Source organism: Arachis ipaensis, chromosome B8 (assembly GCF_059453495.1).
Source record: "Arachis ipaensis isolate K30076 ecotype BB chromosome B8, ASM5945349v1, whole genome shotgun sequence".
NCBI lineage: Eukaryota > Viridiplantae > Streptophyta > Magnoliopsida > Fabales > Fabaceae > Arachis > Arachis ipaensis.
In genome coordinates this window covers 103,195,224-103,216,335 of record NC_142443.1, presented here as the reverse complement: position 1 = coordinate 103,216,335, position 21,112 = coordinate 103,195,224, and the positions used below count along the sequence as shown (strand labels likewise).

The following is a 21,112-nucleotide window of genomic DNA, read 5'->3' as shown; positions in this document are numbered from 1 at the left end:
TCAATACCACTATAATCTTCAACCAAATATAAAAGCAACAATATGCCAATTTAAATTAAATTTAATAAAATCAACAAAAATTTTAATTTGTTGCATATCTATAAAATAAAATACACAGATAATTTTTTTAATAAAGGAATAATAGAAGAGGAAAAGATCAGAGACGTTCTTTCTGAAAAGGATGAACGACGTTGGTAGAGAGAGGATGTGGAGGGAAGCGCCGTCGAAGCTTGAAGCTGCCGGCGAATCTGGATGACGATGGATCTGGACTCCCGTAACCCGAACCCTTCGAGAGAGAAGGAGGTTGCAAAACCAGAACATTCATCTACATAATCCCATAACAAAACAAGATTTACAATATATATTCTGAAAAAATTTAAAAAATAAAAATAAAGAAGCACAAGAAGATAGAAACAAAACAATGGTAGTATAATGATACTCACATTAACATTAATCAAATTACAACAAATTTAGTATCAAAATTTAACATTCAAACTAAACTCAAATAACCAAATCTCTGTTCAAATATTATTATCTAAAAAAGAAAAAATCCTTGAGGTAAAGTTGAAATAGATAGAACAATGGGCACCTGCAGCACTCACATTAACGGCGAGTCCGAAACGGTGAGGGGGCAATGCGGTGAGAAGGCAAGAGGCAGAAGAGAGACAACACAATGGTGAAAGGAGAGGTTGAGTCAGAGTTCCAAGTGAGGGATGCGGCTAGCAATGGCGGCAAAGAGATTGAGAAAGGCCGGAGGCGAGACAGTGGTCGGACTTCTAAGAAAGAAAGAAAGAAAGAAGGAAGAAGATCTGGAAAGAAGAAGAATGGGGTTGAGGCACTGATAGAGGAGAAGAGAAGGGCCAAATGGTTTGGATAAATTTGGAATTTTCAAAAATACTAAGGATAAATTTGTCCAAAATTTTAGTTTAATTTGTCTCAGAATGAAAATTCGTGTCTCATGATTTGGGAGAGACACAAAATACATGTATTTTATGTACTCTTGTGTGTAACCGTGTCTCTCTCTTTTTTGTGTCTCACAAAACAAACAACACACATGTACTCCCATATCTATATCTTTGATGGACAGGAACACTAAACAAACACTACCTAAGGGCCTCTGTATTCACGAGGAATGTCGACAAAAAGCTTCTCTTCTCAATAGTCCGCTTTCATATTTCACTTTGAAAAGCCTTGGAAGAAGCTCAAAAGTCAAAATACGAGTTGAAACCTATTTTGGCCTCTAAAATTTTTGACCGGCCTCAGTTTCGACCCCCAAATTTATAGTTACCCAATTAACACCCCCAAATATTGGATTGTGCCCCACGCTTGCCCCCGTAGCTATCTCTGCTAACGGAAATCTGATGTGGCACGTTAAGTTGACAAAGTGTGTATCTACATGACACCCAACTTGTTAGAATGGATGTGTGATGAGTGAATGATGTAGCAAAAGTTGAATGAACTCAATTTGCAACCATCTTTTCCCAATATGTTCGAGACTTTGCTGGAGAAATTCAGTTCATTCAACTTTTGCCACGTCATTCACTCATCACACATCCATTATGGCAAGTTAAGTACCACGTGAATACACACTTTGTCAACTTAACGTGCTACATCAGATCTCCGTTAATGAAGATAGCTACAGGGGCAAACCTGAGACACAATCTAATATTTGAGGGTGTTAATTGGATAACTATAAATTTGGGGGTCGAAATTGAGGCCGATCGAAAATTTCAGGAGCCAAAATGGATTTCAACTCGTCAAAACACACTTCAAATTTATACTAATTTAATACGTTCATAAGAATACAATTTTGATTTGACAAAAAATAAATAATACAATTTTACCCAAAAAATAAAATAATATAATTCGTTTTGGGTTATCCAAAATATCCACCCAGCAACAATGATTAAATTCTCACACTAAAGTTTTCAAAAGAGCATGTGAATACTGTCAAGAAACATTTTCATAAACATAGTCAGGATTCAAAATTTAATTACAAAAAAGATAAAAAGAAAAGAAAAGTTTATCGAAGTAAAAAGAATTCCATGTACAGTAGTGCTAATCCAAACATTTCCCGCTTTAGTATTTGAGTACATTGTTTGACAAAATTCTTTGCTACTCCCATTAAGTAATTGTTAGCAGCTAATTCTGAATCAACAAATTATTATTCAGCTAGAGCTAACATCAACTCCTCTTTGCTTCAGATATTCCTTGGCCTCCACAATGTCCTAGATAGAAGCAAAATAAGCAACATTCTTAATCAACAAGCGCATTCATAATAACATTAACAATTGTAGGACTACTTAAAAAATCAGTTCTATTTGGAGACCAGAATTATATTCTAATCCTTCTGCCCCAAGCTTAACATTCCCATAAGTAAAAGGATCAATACGTAGATGAATCGACAACAAAACACCGAAAACATTAGAACCATCAAAATTACATGGTTAATACCAAAACCAGTAAAGAATCGAAGTGAATTACATTGGAGCCCAAGATACAGAACAACATGCGATAGCTGAGGAAGGAATATTTGACATTTTTTGTGGTTCTATTTTCAAGTGAACTTCTTGGATAGGGTAGTTTAGCAAATCTGTTATTATTACTTCCTTTTATTTTTTTATTTTTCTTTACATTTGTTTTAACTTCATTTTTGGAAGGATATCTTCTCCTTCAACAACCTTTTTAATCTCAACAATATCCAGTTTTACATTCTAAAAACAAACAAGAAAAGTATCCATGAAATGGAAACATTTTTCTATCCTGAAATTATTTCAATTCATAGTCGCATCCAAGCATATCTATATATATGCCAGGCACTATGAAATGCACATGCCATGACTAATAATAGAAGACATCAATCTGTAACCAACAGAAGGATAGAATGATACCTTTTGCAACAGCAGAGCTTCTTGAGGACAAGTTGGGAAATTCATTAGACCAACTCCAACCATTAACAGACCATAACATCCTAAAGACACAACAAAATAGACTGGTAGCTGTGCGGACAGAAATAAGGTATAGTCAGTATCATGCAAATTATCATACTAAAAAGACAATAACAATAATGAAGAAAGTAAATTGCCAATGGTATTGGTTCAGTGGGAAAAGATTTAAGCTTTTTGCTTGTAGGCATTAGGCAAACAAATTAACAAGGTCTGTTGCATGCTATGTTGCATTGGTAACGGAATGGTGCGGATTCGAGTACATAAAAAAAAACATTTTTTTTACAAAAAAGTGGAGTATTTATGCGTGAAAAAGTGTGTCTATACATATGATTCTAATGGCTATGAAACTTTGCCAACACTTAAAAAGTGTAGCTAAAATTTAGGTCATACTTTTATTATTTGGCATAACTTTTTAACTTGATCACACTAATGTTTTAGATTTTTCAAATTGAAAAGTGTTTCCAAACAGTAAGTGTGACCTTAATTTTAGCTACACTTTTAAAGTGTTGCCAAAGTTTCATAGCCACCATATATATATATTAAACGATACAAAAATCTAGCTAATTTTATACAATATAAAAACTAAAACTTTATATGATAAACGGAACACATACCAATTTTAACATAAAATAATATAGTGTATAGTGTTGCTCAAACTTTCATCTATAATTAGAAAGCTAAACTACTTAAAATGCACTAAACTAAAATTCATATGATGATAAAAGAGTTATCCTAATAATTTTTTCCTTTCCAAGGTCTGCATTCTCTTGTATATATTTACCCACTCAATCTGGACTAACCACATATTTGCTAAATACAGGAAAATCCTAAACCATATTGCAGAAAATGGAGGGGGAAAAAGAGAATTAAACAAATTAAAATACTTTAAAAGGAAAAGCAAGAGGGTTTTACGGCGTTCAGCAGTGTGTGACTAGGAATGATCAGCTCGAGGTTGTCCGCAAGACACAACAGAGATGACAAGTGGCAACTCACCATGGATCCACCACTTCTGAAAATGCTGATCAAGCTTGCTCACATCACCGTCGGGCCGCTGCTGTTTTGTTGCCATCGATGATTGGAGGACAAGAATGGTGGTGGGTAAGTGAGATCATGGTACCTAGAAGTGTTCACGCGGACCAGAAGCGTATACGTACCAGACTACCAGATACGGATACTTTGGCAATTTTGCCATACCAGTGCAACACAGCTTGCATGTGACCCTTGCCCAAAATTTTCGGAAACCCAAAAAAGAAAACTAAAAAGATAAACAAAGAATCAAGCATATAATGACATAACTACTTACCAGCCAAGTATGACTACGTGGAATTACAGATGATTGTAAGAGGCCAATCCATAATGCAGTGATGGCCACCACCAATGAGAAAATCTTCACAATGTGCTTCATTTATCAATCTGAAAATTGATAGTCTATAAATATTATCAAATGCTTATTACATAGGATATTATGAGGATGTTTGGATGCTCTCTTAGGTGGCTAAAGATAAAAACACACAATTTCTTTGGGAGCTCCATTGCAACAAAAGTAAAAATAAAAAAATAAACAAAAATAAAAAAATCGAAGAACATCCCCTCCATTATCATGAATCCCGTTAATGGTGGTGGCAAGTGGCAAAAGGATAAATTAAGACAACAGATAGAAAAATAGTGGAAGAGAACAATCTAACCAGATAGAGCTTGGAAAAGACCTTGTCAAGTTGAAAACAAATGAAAGTTAATCTGCAACTGTCGCTTATCAAATGTATTAAACTGCTAAAATGGATATATAGCCTAATCTGTGCATGCAATTGCAATTACAATTAACAAATAGGCACATAATAGTGCAGAACAAATTACTACCACCAGCTAAGGTAAAACAAGAATCAATAGTAACTAGAATCAATAAGAGAAAAAGATCCTCTTGCACTACTCGATCAATATTAATTATTTTTCCACTTCCATCAGACGGGATCTTCATGAAGTTCATTTCATTGTTTACAATGACTCAAAGCCCATGCGCAATTTTCCCAGCATCACTTGGAAGTTTAAGCCACTAGTCCCATACCTCAAAACACTTGTTAACCAAATCAAAGCAACCATGCAATCATTCCACCACACATCAATGCAATTGAAAGAAGAGCTCTCATGGAAATCATAATGAGACTGTGTGTGGCCCTTTCCCAGACCCTATGTAACACGGGATGCTTTGAACTATGTGATGATTTGGTACCGTAGCAGAAGTAACAGATTACAGTGTATTCAAAATCCTTATACAGCCTAATTAACAACCAGTGTATTTACTAATCTCTTTTTTAACCTACCTTCTTCCACCATAAAAAGCATATAACATTTTAAAATCATTTCCAAGGACCCCAGCCATGGCTTGGAATCAAGAATAACGAAAATTCAGATCATGAATGAGTTAATTTGATTAAATCTTCCATCAGATGGGATTTCCAGAAATTTATTTCATAATTCAGAATGACTCAAAGCCCATGCGCAATTTTCCCAACATCACCTGGAAGTTTCAGATTCAATCAATCATACAGAACTAATCAAACATAGCTTTAATCGAATTACTAACGAACTAATTCCTAACTTAAGAAAACACGCATCACATGAATTTAACAGGAATTCAATTCCATCGAGATCTAAACTGAAAATTGGCAATATACACCTTCATCAACAAGAACACTCATAACACATCACAAAACCAAATAATTCCATGAACACAATAGTCAAAGCAAGCAATTAAACTACATTACCGGTGGGGAAAAAAACATTGATAGGCAATAACAATAGAGGAAAAGAAATGGCAGAGACAGAGACGAACAATGATGGGGCGGAGGAATGGAATGGCAGCAGAGCACCAAAGACAACGGTTAAGAATGATGTACAGATCGACATAGACAGGATGAGAGAGAGAGAGAGAGAGAGAGAATGTGGGCAAAGGCAGTCAGGCAGCAAGGCAACAAAGACAGTAGGGATGGCAATGGTATCCCATGGGGGCAGGGACCCTCCCCCGTCCCCATTTAGCAAATTGCCCACATCCCCAATCCATCCTCGTCATGGTCCCCATTTATCCCCCCACGAGGAGGCATCCATGGATATTAAACTTTAAAAAATAAAAATAAAAAGTAAACAAAACCACGATAAAATTCCTTACAATTCAACTAAAATGTCTCAAATTAAACATAATTCAAACACATTCAACATAATAACATAAACAATAAATCTCCAACATACAAATTAAAATAAAATGAAATAGAAAAGTTTCCAAGAAAACAACATAACAAATCTTGGTCGACAATCATAGCTTGGTGAAACACATGATTGTATGGCCCAGTTTCAATTAATTTTCAAAATCAGCTTTTTACATTCTCAATTTCTCATAGTTGAGTCACAAAATGCAATTTGTAAGATGTAGTCAAGTCAGGAAGCTTTTGCAGAAAGAGATCAGTGTGATGGATTGAGGACCACAATTAATAAATGAACTACAAAACAGGGCAATCACTCCTAATTCAATCATTCACACCAACTTTACCCTCATTCTTACATGCATACACCAAAAACAGCAAACTCAGTCATTATTAATAAAATTATAAGATCTATTAACATCGTATAAAAACCCCAACTACCAACAACACTCAGAAACTAAAATTTTTCACATTAACAACATAATAACAACACAAAGGTGCAGTAACAGTTTCAGGAGAAGAGGAAGATGAACCTGGAAGGTCTCTGCCGGCGAGAACAGGTTCAGCGACGCAAGGGAGACGGGAGACCTTCCACGGCGAAGGGAAAGGATGGCGACGGCGCTGGTTGATGGGAGGCCTTCCGCACGGGAGACCTTCAGCGACGGTGGCTCACGGAAACAACGGGAAGGCGACGGCGAAGCTTGCACGGGAGACATTCAGACTTCGGCGACAGACGATGGCGACGGCATGGTTGGTGTTGGCGACGGAAACAGGGGGGAGGGCCAGAGCGTGGTTGGAGAGAGGGAGGGGTAGATGAGAGTGTCGCGCTGCCGTTTGAGAGAGAGGTTCAAAATTAGGGATCTTTCACATCTTATACGAGCAGCATTTAAGGAGTTAAATCTCAAAGTAGTTTCTGAACTTGCACTCGAGCCTCAAAGTGATCCTTGAAGTTAATAATTACGCAAATTCGTCCCAAAATTGTCCTCCAGGACTCATAGTAGTCCCTAAAATAATTTCCGTCCATCCTTGCCATTAGAGAGGACTAAAACGACGTCCATTTCCTTCAGATGTATGATAGCTTCTTCAGACCTCCCCACAATGCAAAAACCCTTCATGATGCTGGTGTTTGTGGTAACATTGTCTTTTAAACCATTCAATCACATCCTAGTCATCATCTTCATGGCCTCGCCCACATTCCCACCCAAGCAAAGGCCTTCAATCAACGTATTGTAAGTCAAGACATTTGGATGACAACCCTGTTTTACCATCTCCATACACTCCAAAGCTTCGCGTAACTCACCTTTCTTTGAATATCAATCAATCAAAGTAGTATAAGTCACCACATCCGGCTTGCAACTCTGACCCCTTACTTCCACCATTCTATCAAAAACCCTCTTGGCACCCTCCATATCACCGTTCTTGCAAAACCCGTGAATCAAAGTGTTGTAAGTAACCGAATTGGGCGCACAAAACATTTCACGAACACCTTGAGTGCACTGTGGACCATGCCAATTTTGCAAAAGCCCCTAATCATGGTGGTATAAGTGAACACGTCGAGCTCAAACACACCCTCCTCCACAACCTGGTCAAAGATAGACTTTGACAAATTGATCCGATTGGCTCTTACAAGAACAACCAAGACAGCGTTACAGAATAACAAGCATCGGCCATGTGAAAAGCTCTTGGCTTTGTGGAACCAGTGAATGGTGCGCCTGATATCGCCACGATTGCCGAGAGCAATGATGAATTTGCAAATGAAGGAGTCGGAGAGGTTGTTGGAGCGGTGGAGGAGGTGGTGGGCAGGGGAGAAGAGAGAGTGAGAGAGAAGGGAGTTGGTTATGGCGGCGTAACAGTGGCGCATGTGAGAGTAGTTGTTAGGGTTGGGTTGGGGTTGGAGGCCCAGTTGAAGAATAGTGCGTGGTTGGGGAGGGGGACCCAAAAGGGATTTTTTAAATACAAAACTACGTCATTTCAGTTCTTTCCAATGGCAAGGATGGACGGAAATTATTTTAGGGACTACTATGAGTCCCGGTGGACAATTTCGGAGACAAATTTGAGTAATTATTAACTTCATAGATCACTTTGATGCGGAGTGCAAGTTTAGGACTACTTTGAGATTTAACTCGGCATTTAAGGAATTTCACTTTAGTGGGAATTTCGTGGGTTCTGATAGGGCGGGAACCTCAGTTCCCATTTTCATTTAAGCTGCATTTTTAACAAGGTTCTGAAAATCGGACCGGTCATCAAATCGCTCTAGCTACTAGTTCATTGGTTTACTGGTCCAACCGGTCTAACCAGTGGTTCAACCAGAAGAACCGTTTTAAAATAAAATACTAAATAAATTATAAATAGACATCCTAAAATATAATTATAGTATAATATAAATATTAAAATATTTTCCAAATTTAAAACACTACATAAAATGTCTTTAGCCAAATCTATATGATCTTATCAAAATACAAACTCAAGTTAAATAGTAAAAAGAAAAATCAAATATTAAATACCAACATAAAGATTTATCAATCATCAAAATCCGCAAGAACTTGTTGCAAACCACACTAACAGCAGCTCTCAAAGGATAAACCCAATCAAAAACACCATTAACAAGAGACTTAAACAGAGCATAAAGTAACCACACTAAACCTGAAATCAATAAAGATAAACAAAAATAAAAAATTTCAATAATAATTTGATTTCTATTTTTTGCAACAGCAAGAAAATTTCAACAAAAATTTTAGAAATTGAAAAAATAGCAGCAGCACAAAATCAATGAGCAAAAGCACAAGATTTTCAGTAATTATTTGATTTTCATATTTAGCAGCAGCAACCAAATTTCAATAAAAACTTTCAGAAATTAAAAACTCAGCAGCAGCACAAAATCAATGAGTAGCAGCACAAATTTTGAATAATGATTTCATTTCCATTAATCGATTCACAAATTTTGCTCCAACCAGCAGTAAAATTAGCACTATCACCAACAGACAAATAGATTGAAAAGCAGTTTACTTTATTCCCTTTTGGATGTATAGGAATCCGCCTAAAATTCAAATCCTAAGCGCATATATATATATAAAAGAATGTACCAAAGAGAAGGCCTATTGCACAATACATATATACGAGTTGGTTGCAAGCAATTTCCATGAACGCAGTGCCACTAACCTTCGACGGAGAGACGGACGGCGAGCGGCAAGACGGCGACGAGCTGCTCCAAGCCTCGAACAGAGAAGCCAGGGACGATGGAGATGACGTGCCGAGCTACAGCCAACAAGAGAGGGCTTGGGTTCGCTAAAGGGCGAAGGAGGAAGCCACGGACGGCGGCGACAACACGGACGGCGGCGTCACTGCGGCAGAACCGTTGAGGAGGAAGCTAGGGTTTTGGGCTTCAGATGGGGGTGAGCGAGAGTGTCCGAGTCTGAGTGTGAGATTCGTTAGTGACCGCGGGGGGGGGTTGGTTGGGGGAAGGGGTGGGTGATTGACCGGGTACATTTTACCTTTTTTTAAAAAAAATCAAAACGGGAGCGTTTATACATTAGCCGCCCCGTTTTCGGTCCGGTCCAATCGGCCGATTTCTAGCCAGTTCAACGGTTTTAAAATGGTTTGTGACTGAGTAGTTATAGACAGCGAATTGGACCTTTTTTTGGGGTCTCTATTGAATCGATTCGACCGGTCGGTCCGATTTTTAGAACCATAATTTTTAAGAATAGAACAAGATAAGATACTAAAAACAACACACAAATGATAATGACATAAAATTTTTTGTTCTTATATTTTATTTGGTAATAAATTAAAATAAATTATAAAAATAAAATTTATTCTCAATCTTCATTCAAAAAATTTGAGATGAAAAATATAATAATAAAAATTAACAAGAATAATAAAAAAATAAAAAATAAATTGTGTCTTTTGTTAGTGTCTCAATGTCCTTTCTGTTAGGATGGACATAAAATACACTAATTCAGTGTCTCATCTATCAAACACGATTTTGTGTTTGTGTCCCTGTCTTAGTGTCTCGTCCCGGTAAACAAACGCAGCCTATTTACGGAACAAAGTCCTATTTTGAAAAAAAATTTTGGATTTCTAGTTGTTTTCATTGTGAATAATCCTCGCGATATCCGTGGGTTTAGGGTTTTTTTTTTTTTTTTTGCTATTCCTAAAGCTGCGTTATTTTACAACACGGGATACTGAGACATTTACTTAATTTTACCCAAGTCACAGTCTAATCATAAATAAATCACTTTGGTTGGGTTCTATAGAAAGTGATAATTATGCTATAAAGTCTTGCTTTTGCTATGATTCTGGGAGTTTCCCTTAACCAAATCACTGTCTATGAGTCGTCGGCTCATTCTTTAACAAGCACACAGTTAGAGTCTCGGGCTGGATTTCTTTTACTGCTTGGAAGCTTACAATTTTATGTTCTATTTTACCCTTTAATGGGGTTCACCCTTCCTTTACGGTACTATTTTACTATCGATCATCTAGGAATATTTAGCGTTGCAATGTGATCCTTGCTGTTTTACACGGAATTTCATGTGTCCCATGCTACTCGGGTTAGAGCGTAAGCTAGTGATCTTTTCGGTTACTGGACTTTCGCCATCCAGAATGCAGCACTCCACCATTTTACCTAACAACACGATGCTTGTATAACTCTCCCAGAATCCCGTTTTCATGATTTAGACGAACCTAAAATAATATTTGGCAAATAAGATATGGAAAGAGACATTATGTTGAATTAAATTAACTATTTGTGACTTATTTTTTACTTTTACGGTATTCTCGACCTCTACTGAGAACTTGTGGTTTGGTTCTCACCCCAAAATTTTTTCACTCTTTTAGTGACACAAGTTTGAAGACGTAATATGAAGCCGCGAGGATTAGTAGGCTTTCTTTATGATTTCAATTGCTTTCATTGAGTCCCCTCACTCTTGTCCCTTAAAATTTTATTTTAGGTTTAATTACTCTGTTGGTCCCTGTAATTTCACCAAATTTTTAATTAGGTCTCTATACTTTTTTTCCTTTCAATTGGGTCCATACACTACTTTAATTTTGTAATTAAGTCCTTTCTAGTATCAAAATATTAGAGTTAACTGAATATTTCTTCACAAATTGAAGGTATTTATAATTAAAAACTTAATTAAATATTTGATCGCATGTATTTTGATAAAAATATTATGTTAATTTTATCATTTAACATGAAAAGGACGTGATTACAAAATTAAAAGTAGTATAGGGATCCAATTGAAAAAAAATAGGGACCTAATTAAAAATTTAGTGAAACTATAGGGACCAATAGAGTAATTAAACCTTTATTTTACATAGAGGGGTAAGTATGATATGTTGTATTTGAGTTTTATTTGATTTCTTTTGTATAAGACTTATTACTAATAGTATTTATTTGATTATTATTACTTATAAATCTTTGATATATGTCTTTAAAGAATAAAAACAAAATTTTTTGGTATTTTCTTAAAACTAAAATGCAATATCGATATAAAGACTCATTAATTAAGTAGTTAATATTAGAAAATATTACGTAATATTTTTTCTAGTAAAAATGCCATGACTTAAGCAAAATATTTTGCTGTAAAGAACATTACAAATGTTCTTGTATATTTATGCTATGTTATTTATTTTAATTGAGGTAGTTTAGGTTATTGGATAGTCCAATTATTTCTAAAGTTTTCAATTGACTGTAGACAAAAAGTGCAAAAATAATTGCAAATACAATTTGAATTTGTCGAAAGCGACGTATAAGATATAACTATCAATTGATATAGAAAAGTCTATACATAGGTTTTTAGATTAACAATGCAGGGAGTTCAATTTTTTGAAAAATACTTAAAAACACAAAATACTCTCGGCCCTTTTGACATTACAAAGTAGAAAATGAGAATCTTATTAAGTGATTCTTTTAAATTCAAACACTTGTAATCTACTTTTTCAATTTTTCTTAATAATTTTTTTTTGCTTTTAAATGTTCTTTTGTTTTACGTTTATCTTTCCTTCTCCATCCTTCTTTTAATTTTCTGTTTTTTTTTTTTATTTCTGCAGCTTTAGTTTTGCTTTCGACACTTTGCATTTTTCTTGGATAAAGTACTAAATTGGTCCTTATATTTGGGCGTAATCCTGTTTTGGTCCTTAAAGTTTAAAGTGTCATATTTGAATCCAAAAAAAAATTATTTAGCTTCAATGTAATCCTACCGTGAGGTCAAAGTTAAATAATTAACAGAATGTTCTACATGACAGCAGTACAAGAACAAGGTCGATAATCTGGAGAACAAGTACAAACTCCAGAGACACAAAATTGACCGTGGATGCATCAATACATTTATTTATCATTTTTCTTACAATTTAAATGAAATATTTTTTTTTATAAAACTACGGAGAATGATAAATAAATGTATTGATGCATCCACTGTTGATTTTGTGCTTTTGGAGCTTGTACTTATTCTCTAGCTTATCTACCTTGTTCTTGTACTGCTATCATGTAGGATATTCCGTTAATTATGTAACTTTGACCTTACGATAGAACTACAATGAAACTAAATAAAACTTTTTTAAATTCAAATAGGACACTTTAAACCTTAAAGACGAAAATACGATTACGCCCAAACATAAGGACCAATTTAGTATTTTACCCTATTTTCTTTTATCTTCTAATTTTATCTCTTTAATTTTCTTTTAACACTACAATTAAAACATTGAGATTCCTATATTTTTTGTTAAAAATAGAACAAAAGTTTGAGTAAAATAGAATGTATATAATTATAATATAAAAATATATATAGTGTTTTTACTCTCTCTCCCTTTCTCTCGATTTATGAGTGTTTAAAATTACAACAAAGTAATGCAGGATTTGAACTGTTTTCTTTTAAAGGAAGAATATTTAGATCATATTCAAAAGTATGATAATTAAACTATAAATATATAGAGTTTGTTCTCTCTTTTATGAGAATGAGAACTTATATTCAAACTTAAATTATATAAAGTAGAAAAAAAATAATATAGAATTTTCAAAAAGATAATAACTCTAGAGTTAACTACTACTATAGAAAATGAAGATGATATAAGAGCAAAGTTTATCAAGATATCTTTGTTCTAAAAAATGATATAAGGAGTTGTATTAACAAATAGCAAGCATCAGATATAGAGCTCCACTACCTTTCTTGCTTCTTGGAAATTTCTTTTGAGCATTAAAGAAATTGGCTTGTATAGATGTAGATCAAAACATAATGTTTTGTCAAAATTAAGTAGGTAGCAAATGAATTTTTATTATCTTAGTGCAAGAGAACCATTTTTAGTATCTCGAAATAAAAAGGATAGAACACTAAGATAAAGGATAGAACATTGTTCTTGCACTACAAAAATAATTACTTTTAGCAGCCATTTATTTTGTTTTTAGCGGCAATAAAAATAGTCGCTAATACATTTACCGGCAATTTGACATTAGTTGTCTTATGCTTTGTCGCTAAAAGGTTTTAGTGGCCATTATAACATTTGCCGGTAAAGACTGTTTTAATGGCTGCAAAAAGTATATAACTTTTAGCGGCCATTTTCTTGGCAATTTATATGACCACTAAAAGTAATTCTAAGATTGGAACATTGTTCACTTTTAGTTGCCATTACTATTGACGCTAAAATCTTAAAGACTATTTTTTTTAATTATACTCACTTTATTAGAACTAACAACCTATATTTTTTTCTACAATGATGATGATGATGATGATGATGATGATGATGATGATGATGATTTGCATTTGAATTTTGACCAGAAAAATTTGAAATAAGCTTTTTATTAAAATACTCCTTTTGACAAACTAGAATATTAAAAGCAGTATTTGTCAATACATAATAGAGGTTTCTTTGTCATTTCATTGACTTTGAATACGTTTTGCAGAAAATAAAAAAAACCTAAAATATGCTCAATTCTTTTAGGCCAATGCTGTAGCAAAGCCACCAACTATGAGTCCCACAGCAGTTGCAGTGATGCCAATTCCTATAACAGCATCTGCATATATAACAGATTGAAATTTAAGTTCAGTTAATGTTCCAATGCTTTAAAATTCATAAAACTATAAACACCATCCAAATATAAATTAAATTTGAAAAACAAGATTCATACAATGTCAAAAGAAATAGGCGGAGGGTGCACACTCAAAACTTATCCCCCCCTTATCTTCCGCTCAAGAATCCACCAAGATGAAAACCCACTCCATACAGAGTCGTGTAATTACTTTCCCGGATCGAGTAGGGACGAATTAGGTATCTGTAGATATGTTATGTTGCTATTCCTATTTTTAAGTTTACGAAAGAAATCCTTGAAGCAATGGTTGAGTTATATCTGGGTGAAGTAAACTAATAGTTAGATCTACCACTCGACTTTTTATTCATTCCCTTATACCAAATGCCACAAAATTCATAAATTTCAATGTCTATTAAACAACAAAATGAATAGATATGCACCAACATGTTAGCCAGTTAACGAAGGAAATAATTGGTTCCCTTACAAGTTTTGGAAAAATGAAAAAAGAAAAGGTGTTTGAGATTCAGTTTATTACTTTACAAGGTGTTTAACTATTTTTGCTTATATTTTGAATTAAGGTATAAACTTTTGTTTCAATAATTTAAAGGGAATAAGAACAAAAATCATTGACCCCTTTTTTATGTGTTGCCAAAACACTGAAACAACATATCTGAAATATAATTTTTCATTCACCGTGTTCACATTTCAAAAACTTCACCAGCTACACTCGGTTTAAGTCTCTCTATTTATCAAATTACAATTCAAATCCTATACAATTCCACTCACTTTTACAATATCTAAGTCTATAACATCCAGCACCATAAAAGCTGCCCAAATTCCTCTCATGCTCATTGTTGCAAGTCACAATTCATAATTTCACATGCTCACATACACTATCAGCACATTGTCCAGAACCATATTCCTAATTTCAATAAAGCCACCTAAAAACGAATGACAACTGTCCCTATACCGTAATTTATACCCTTAATACATGCCACTTCAAATTTAATTCAAACACCACTCCCTTACATAGGCATGTTTAGAATTTATACATATACACGTAGTAAAAGAATTTTATGGATGGAGAAGTTTTATATAATGATTTATAAACATATATTAAAGGAAAGCAAACAAAAAAAGAAAAGTAATCTTAATGAGCAGCTGGTATAATATTATGTACGATATTAGTTAATTAGTGGTGGATTCAAATAATAATAGATAAAGATATAATCTTTCAAGAAAATAAACTATTAGCATCGAACCTGATTTCAAGTGCTAGATGGTGCTAACTCATGACCACTATTAGCATCAAGAACTTAATAAATGCAGTAATATCAAATAAAAAAAATAGTTCACAAGAAAAAATTTCAAATTTCAAAAATTACCTGCATAAAAGAATTTTCATTGAAATCTTGAGTCATAGATGAACCTGTTGAAACAAACTTACACAAAACTTGTCGCATAAAAAATAATTCAGCAAACATTTTATTTTGATTTTCTTTCATCAACTTCATTTCTTCTTCATTTTTCTCCTTTAGCACCTTTATTTCTTGTTGTAATTTTTGAGCAACCTCATTAGCTAAAGCATCTGAAGCAAATTTACCATAAGATAATTTATTACCCCACAATAAAGAAGATGTTGGACCAAGTCCTAAACTACGTACGTAACCACTTCTATCACTTCCCAATACTTGAGAATAAACATCTCCTTCCCAAGCAACACCATTAATAGATTCTTCATTAGATAGCTCGCCATTGTTCAACTTCTCTTCAATTAGTTTCTATATAGAAAAAACTAAATGTTACAATTGAGTGAAGCTAAAAAGGAGGATACATGTATATTCCTATTTTAGAACTAAATGCATGATTTAGTTCCTTTATACTTTTCAATCACAACAAGAAGAAGATACAAATTCATACATTTTACCATTGTTTTTGCAGACTCCTCATCCAATGGTCTACCATCCTTACGCCTTTTATGAATTTTGAGAAAAATCTCTACTCGTGAAGGTTCGATTCCATCCTTGGCCTAACAAAATGACAAAGTCAAAAGAGAAGTGTAAATGTGTAAATGTTCAAAAAGAAAAAATTTTTAGTGTTCTCATATTATATATACTGTGCTGCGTTGTTAATGGTTCCAGAAAAAAAAAAAAACAGTGCATTATTTTATAAAATATCTGAAATAAAAATTACGCATAAGTACCAGTTCATCCATCAATGTTGCAATGCTTTTGGATCCTCCCGTGTGAGGCATTTTTTGCTTTGTCCTATTGATCCTATTTGCTTGGGTACGTTTCCATCATAACACATTATGGATTAGTAAAATACACTATTACACACACATGCCATTATTTCTCTATTTTTCTATTTTCTATTTCTATACAGTTTCAGTAAAATAGTAAGTTCTACTTCTCCATGCATGTTCATGGAATCTACTTTGGCCTAAGTAATTTGCTACAGTTATGGCAGAATTATAATAAAAAATAAGAAAATACTAATACAACAAATGAAGACAACCCTTATCAGATTCAGTAATAATATTTATCTTATATTTACATGTTAGTTTAGGCTTTCAAAGTACATTTGCTTTATCAGAGAACTAATATGAGATAAGACCAATCCATTGATCTTTTGTGATTCGTTCCAATTTATTCTTTAATAAAACATCTTTGGTTTTGTACTGTCTCAAATATATACCCTTTAAGTCACATTCATAATCTTTCCATTTCTTCCTAATTGATCTTTTTACAAATTCCTCACCACGTATTGGGATAAAAAACTTCTTCTATAAAATGTTCAAGCAATTTCTTAATAAATCAAATTAAATTAAATTAGAATCCATTAAAAATAATAAATTCTTACCCTCATAATTTTCAACAACTTATTTTTCTCCTCTTTATCATAACATCTCCAGTCATCTATGTTTAAAGGCATTATTGAAGGAGTTCTAGCTAGAATACCAAAAAAACTAGCAAGTTTTCTGCCTTCTTTTCTTATAACTTGGTTGCGGTTATTAAATTACACATCAATTGTCTTTCCATGAGGTATGTTCCAAATTTTTTTCAACAATGTAAGTCCTCTAACCCTCTTTGTCTCTGGATGACCTAACAAAAAAATGTAATTATTCAGTGAAAAGAAATATGAAAATATAATAATATCATATTTAAAGTAATAATAATATCACCTAATTCTTTATCTTGCTCAGAATTTATACTATTAGAAATATTGGGAGTTTGAGACAAATCCTCATCATTCAATAGTTGCTCCATAAAAGGCAGCACTTCATCAGCATAATTTTTCTCTTCAACAAATCTGACACGATTCTTTTTAGGCACTCTTAAATCTGTACTTGAGACAGCACTCTCAAGATCATTATCCTCATTAAGTTTGTCTTTTGCTTGCCATTGAAGCACTAATTTCTTGCAATCTCTTTCTCTTCCTTTTTCTACAGGTGAAGCCCTCTTCTTCTGAATTCCTTGTAGCTTCCCCATCAATTTCATGACTTCTCTTTCTCTTATGTTTCTCCTTTTTATTTGACTCTAAATTATTTCTCAAACAGTTTCCTTCAATATTTGACTTTTTATAGTTCTTCTTTGATGCATCCATATCCTACAAAGTCAATAGAAATTAAAGTATAAAACCTTTACATTTAACAAAATAAAAAAAAAACAGATTACGAAAAAGAGAAAAAATTATCAAAAAACATAACCCAAGGATTCTAACCTGAGTTTCCAAAGCTTCCATGTAATAGCAGGACAAGGGTAAAGTGAATCAAGTTATATTATACCAGCTTTGTCAGAGAAATCAGATTCTTACTAACATGAATGTCATTTCACGATAGAGAAAAGAAAAAGGTAAAATAACATATAAACTCCCTAGGTCAACATTAATGAACAGAATAAGTAACAAATCTTAAGACATAAAAGATCCTTCCAACTCAGGTCAAAATTCAAAACATCAAAGTAAGTGCTGCATCTGCTTCTCCATGCGTGTACCAACACCTCCCCAAACGAGCATGTGCAGAAAAATGCAAGTCACTTGGTACCATTGTTATTAAAACCGGACCGAATTGGCCGGTTCGACCGAAAAATCGGTGAACCAGATCCTAGACCGATCTGGTCCGATGATCAGATTGCATAAGGCAACGAACCGGTCAAAGTTCGTCAAACTCGATAAGACTGGTTCGACCGAACCGCTTGAATTTCAAATTTTTTTCAAAATGTGAAAGATCGGATTCGAACCCCCTCATGAAGGAGAAAAATGATACTCACAACCACTAAGCTGTTAAGCTTGTTCTTAATATAGATGCAAATTAATATATATATATATATATATATATATATATATATATATATATATATATATATATATCTTTTAGCAAACAATTTACTTCTATTTAATTTATTTTTAATTTTAATTATAAACTCATTCATTCTTAAATTAATTATATTTTTGTTTAACAATAATTATAAACTTACTTATTTTTTTATAATTATATAATATCTATTAATATTATTTTTCAATAAATACTTGTAGTATATAATAGTATAATAGATATAAACTAATTAATAAATTATTAAAATTCGAAAATAATAGTTATTTTAATATAAAAACAAAATAAAAATATTTATGATAGAGTAAAATTAACAAAATACTTATTGTTCCAGTTTCATATTATTTTAGAATAGCTAGATATTTTTAAAATGTTAGTGAAAATATGTATTTTAAATTTTTGACTATGTTTTGTTTTTTATTTACATAGGATCGGGTCAATCGGTTCAACCAATGACCCACCGGTTGAACCAATAACCCAGTGACCCAGTGACCTAATCGGTTCGATCACCGGTTCGATTCTGACAACTATGGTTGGTACACCTCTCTAAATAAAAAATATAAAATTAATAAATAAAAATAAGAAAAATGCAGAAAATGAGAATGCAAAATGTAAGAGTTCTCAAAATATTACCTAACTTACTCAAAATTGTCATCAGTTTGATTTGGTGAATGTCCATAATCAATTACTATTCCATTAACCCCACTTCTAACCCAATCATTATTCTCATCCTCAAAGTGACGAATTTCTTCTAACAAAATTAAGTCACCATTATCATTTTGCATTAATTGCTCAAACTGCATGATTTTCTTTTCTCCCATATTATATATGTCTCGAGAACTAATTAGCCTAGGGATAAACCATTCATGATCATGAGGATCTTTCACAAATATCACTTGTTGAGCTTGGTTTGTAAATACAAAAGATTCATCACTCTCTTGATCACCGGTATGTATTAAGCGTGAAAAGTTCACTAATGTGAAACTCAAGTAATCTTTCTTAACTCCTCTACCTTTGGTTATGTCAACCCAGTCACTTTAAACAAGACAACCTTAAATTCTTCAAAGTAATTTAACTCTATAATATCAGTCAATCTTCCATAATAATTGATATTTCCCAACTTGGGAGCATTATCACTTGCACTTGCATAGCTAATCACCTTTGAGACAACCATGACACCAGAATTTTGTGTTGCCTTAGACTCTTCATGCTTCTTTGTTCGAAATCAATACCCATTGTTCAAATCAAAACCTTTGAATCGTTTTGCAATGTAACTTGGACCTCGTAAAAGGGTTCTTATATCACTTTGCGTACCAAATGTGATATCCAACTTGTTAATCTAATCAGAAAATAATATAGAAGCTATAAACTTTTGAGAAAGTAACATGATATTAACTAAAAAGTAATAATTAAATCCTTTACTTACTTCATCCTTGAACCATTCATGAAATGAAATAAAATGCAAGCGATCAAGTTGATGTGGAGAAAGGCGGCGCTTGCGATGTGTTCTCTTAATCTCACTAACATGTTCACTGTACATGTGACCCATATATATGTCACTAATAATGTTATATATGGTAAACAATAAAGAGAGCTAGATGATCACTTACTTTCTATAATCTTCAACCACTTTAGAAGCACAATTAAAGAGCACATATCAATGGGTTTGCAACCATGCTTTATCATCTATTAGAAATGCTTCTTCTTTGTCAAATGGCTTCCCAATAGAAGGAAAAAAAGCATCTTTCTTGATCAGCCTCATGCTCAATCTCCATTTTATTTTTTGTTGACCAATAAGATCTTGAACTCCCACCTTCCATATATAGTGAGCAAAATACCAAACATTCATTTGAAATATATCCCTCTACAATAGAACCTTCTGGACATGCTTGATTTCAAACATACGATTTTAAAGTGCATAAATACCTATAACATAAGTTAATATTATTCTACTATATATGAAAATGGACTGAACCTGTAATTTAAATCTAATATATATAATTATTCACACCTTTCTATTGGATAAATCCAGCTATATTGGACCGGACCTGCAATTTTAGTTTCAGTTGCTAAATGAATAACCAAATGTACCATAATTGTGAAAAATGATAGGAGGAAGAGCTTCTCCATGTCACACAATATTAAGGTAATCTTCTCCTCAAGTAGTGTTAATTTTTTCACTTCAAGATTTTTAATGTATATCCCTCGAAAGAATGTGCACAATTCGATCAAAACAAAGCTCATCTTTTTACCTATTGTTCCTCGTAAAGCAAGTGGAAGAAGTTCTTGCATTATAACATGGCAATCATGAGATTTTAGCCCTAATATTTTCTATTTCCGAATGCAACGAGAGACATTAGATGCATAGCCATGTGGAAGCTTAACATTTTCTAGTATTTCATAAAACAACTTCTTTTTAGCAGAAGACATTGAGAAATAAGAAGGAGGGAGAAATGTCTTTCCATTAGCTCGTTGTTGAGGCCATAAGCTAGGCCTTATGTTCCCCTAAATCTGTCTTTTAGAAACAGAAAATAAATATTATAAAACCAAATTTAAGTTCACAAGTAAAATTGAAATGGAACAAATTCTGCTTTAACACTAGTGAGGTTTTGACAGA

The 21,112-nt window shown here is 33.3% G+C and overlaps 1 protein-coding gene and 2 pseudogenes across 4 annotated transcripts; all 3 read right to left on the bottom strand.

Annotated features, from left to right (window-relative positions):
* Positions 1-1,944: 1,944 nt before the first annotated feature.
* Positions 1,945-9,631, bottom strand: LOC107613344 (dolichol-phosphate mannose synthase subunit 3). Of its 3 annotated transcripts, XM_016315306.3 has the most exons (5): positions 9,302-9,593; positions 6,676-6,969; positions 4,252-4,361; positions 2,892-2,999; positions 1,945-2,228 (listed from the first exon to the last, which is right to left on the bottom strand). In XM_016315306.3, exons 3-5 carry the CDS (start codon positions 4,351-4,353, stop codon positions 2,169-2,171), a joined length of 270 nt encoding a protein of 89 aa, XP_016170792.1. In that variant the 5' UTR covers positions 4,354-4,361; positions 6,676-6,969; positions 9,302-9,593; the 3' UTR covers positions 1,945-2,168. The 3 variants fall into 3 exon arrangements, with proteins under 3 accessions (XP_016170792.1, XP_016170794.1, XP_088353599.1); XM_016315308.3 differs by lacking the exon at positions 6,676-6,969 and having other exon boundaries at positions 9,302-9,631; XM_088497473.1 differs by lacking the exon at positions 6,676-6,969 and having other exon boundaries at positions 4,252-4,376.
* LOC148549062 (uncharacterized) lies at positions 6,976-9,628 on the bottom strand (annotated as a pseudogene). Its single transcript, XR_015895751.1, has 4 exons — positions 9,579-9,628; positions 9,302-9,483; positions 8,651-8,785; positions 6,976-8,103 (listed from the first exon to the last, which is right to left on the bottom strand). The product of XR_015895751.1 is annotated as an uncharacterized LOC148549062 (transcript).
* Positions 9,632-14,070: 4,439 nt separating the features above from the next.
* LOC148549061 (uncharacterized) lies at positions 14,071-17,653 on the bottom strand (annotated as a pseudogene).
* Between the last annotated feature and the right edge of the window lie 3,459 nt (positions 17,654-21,112).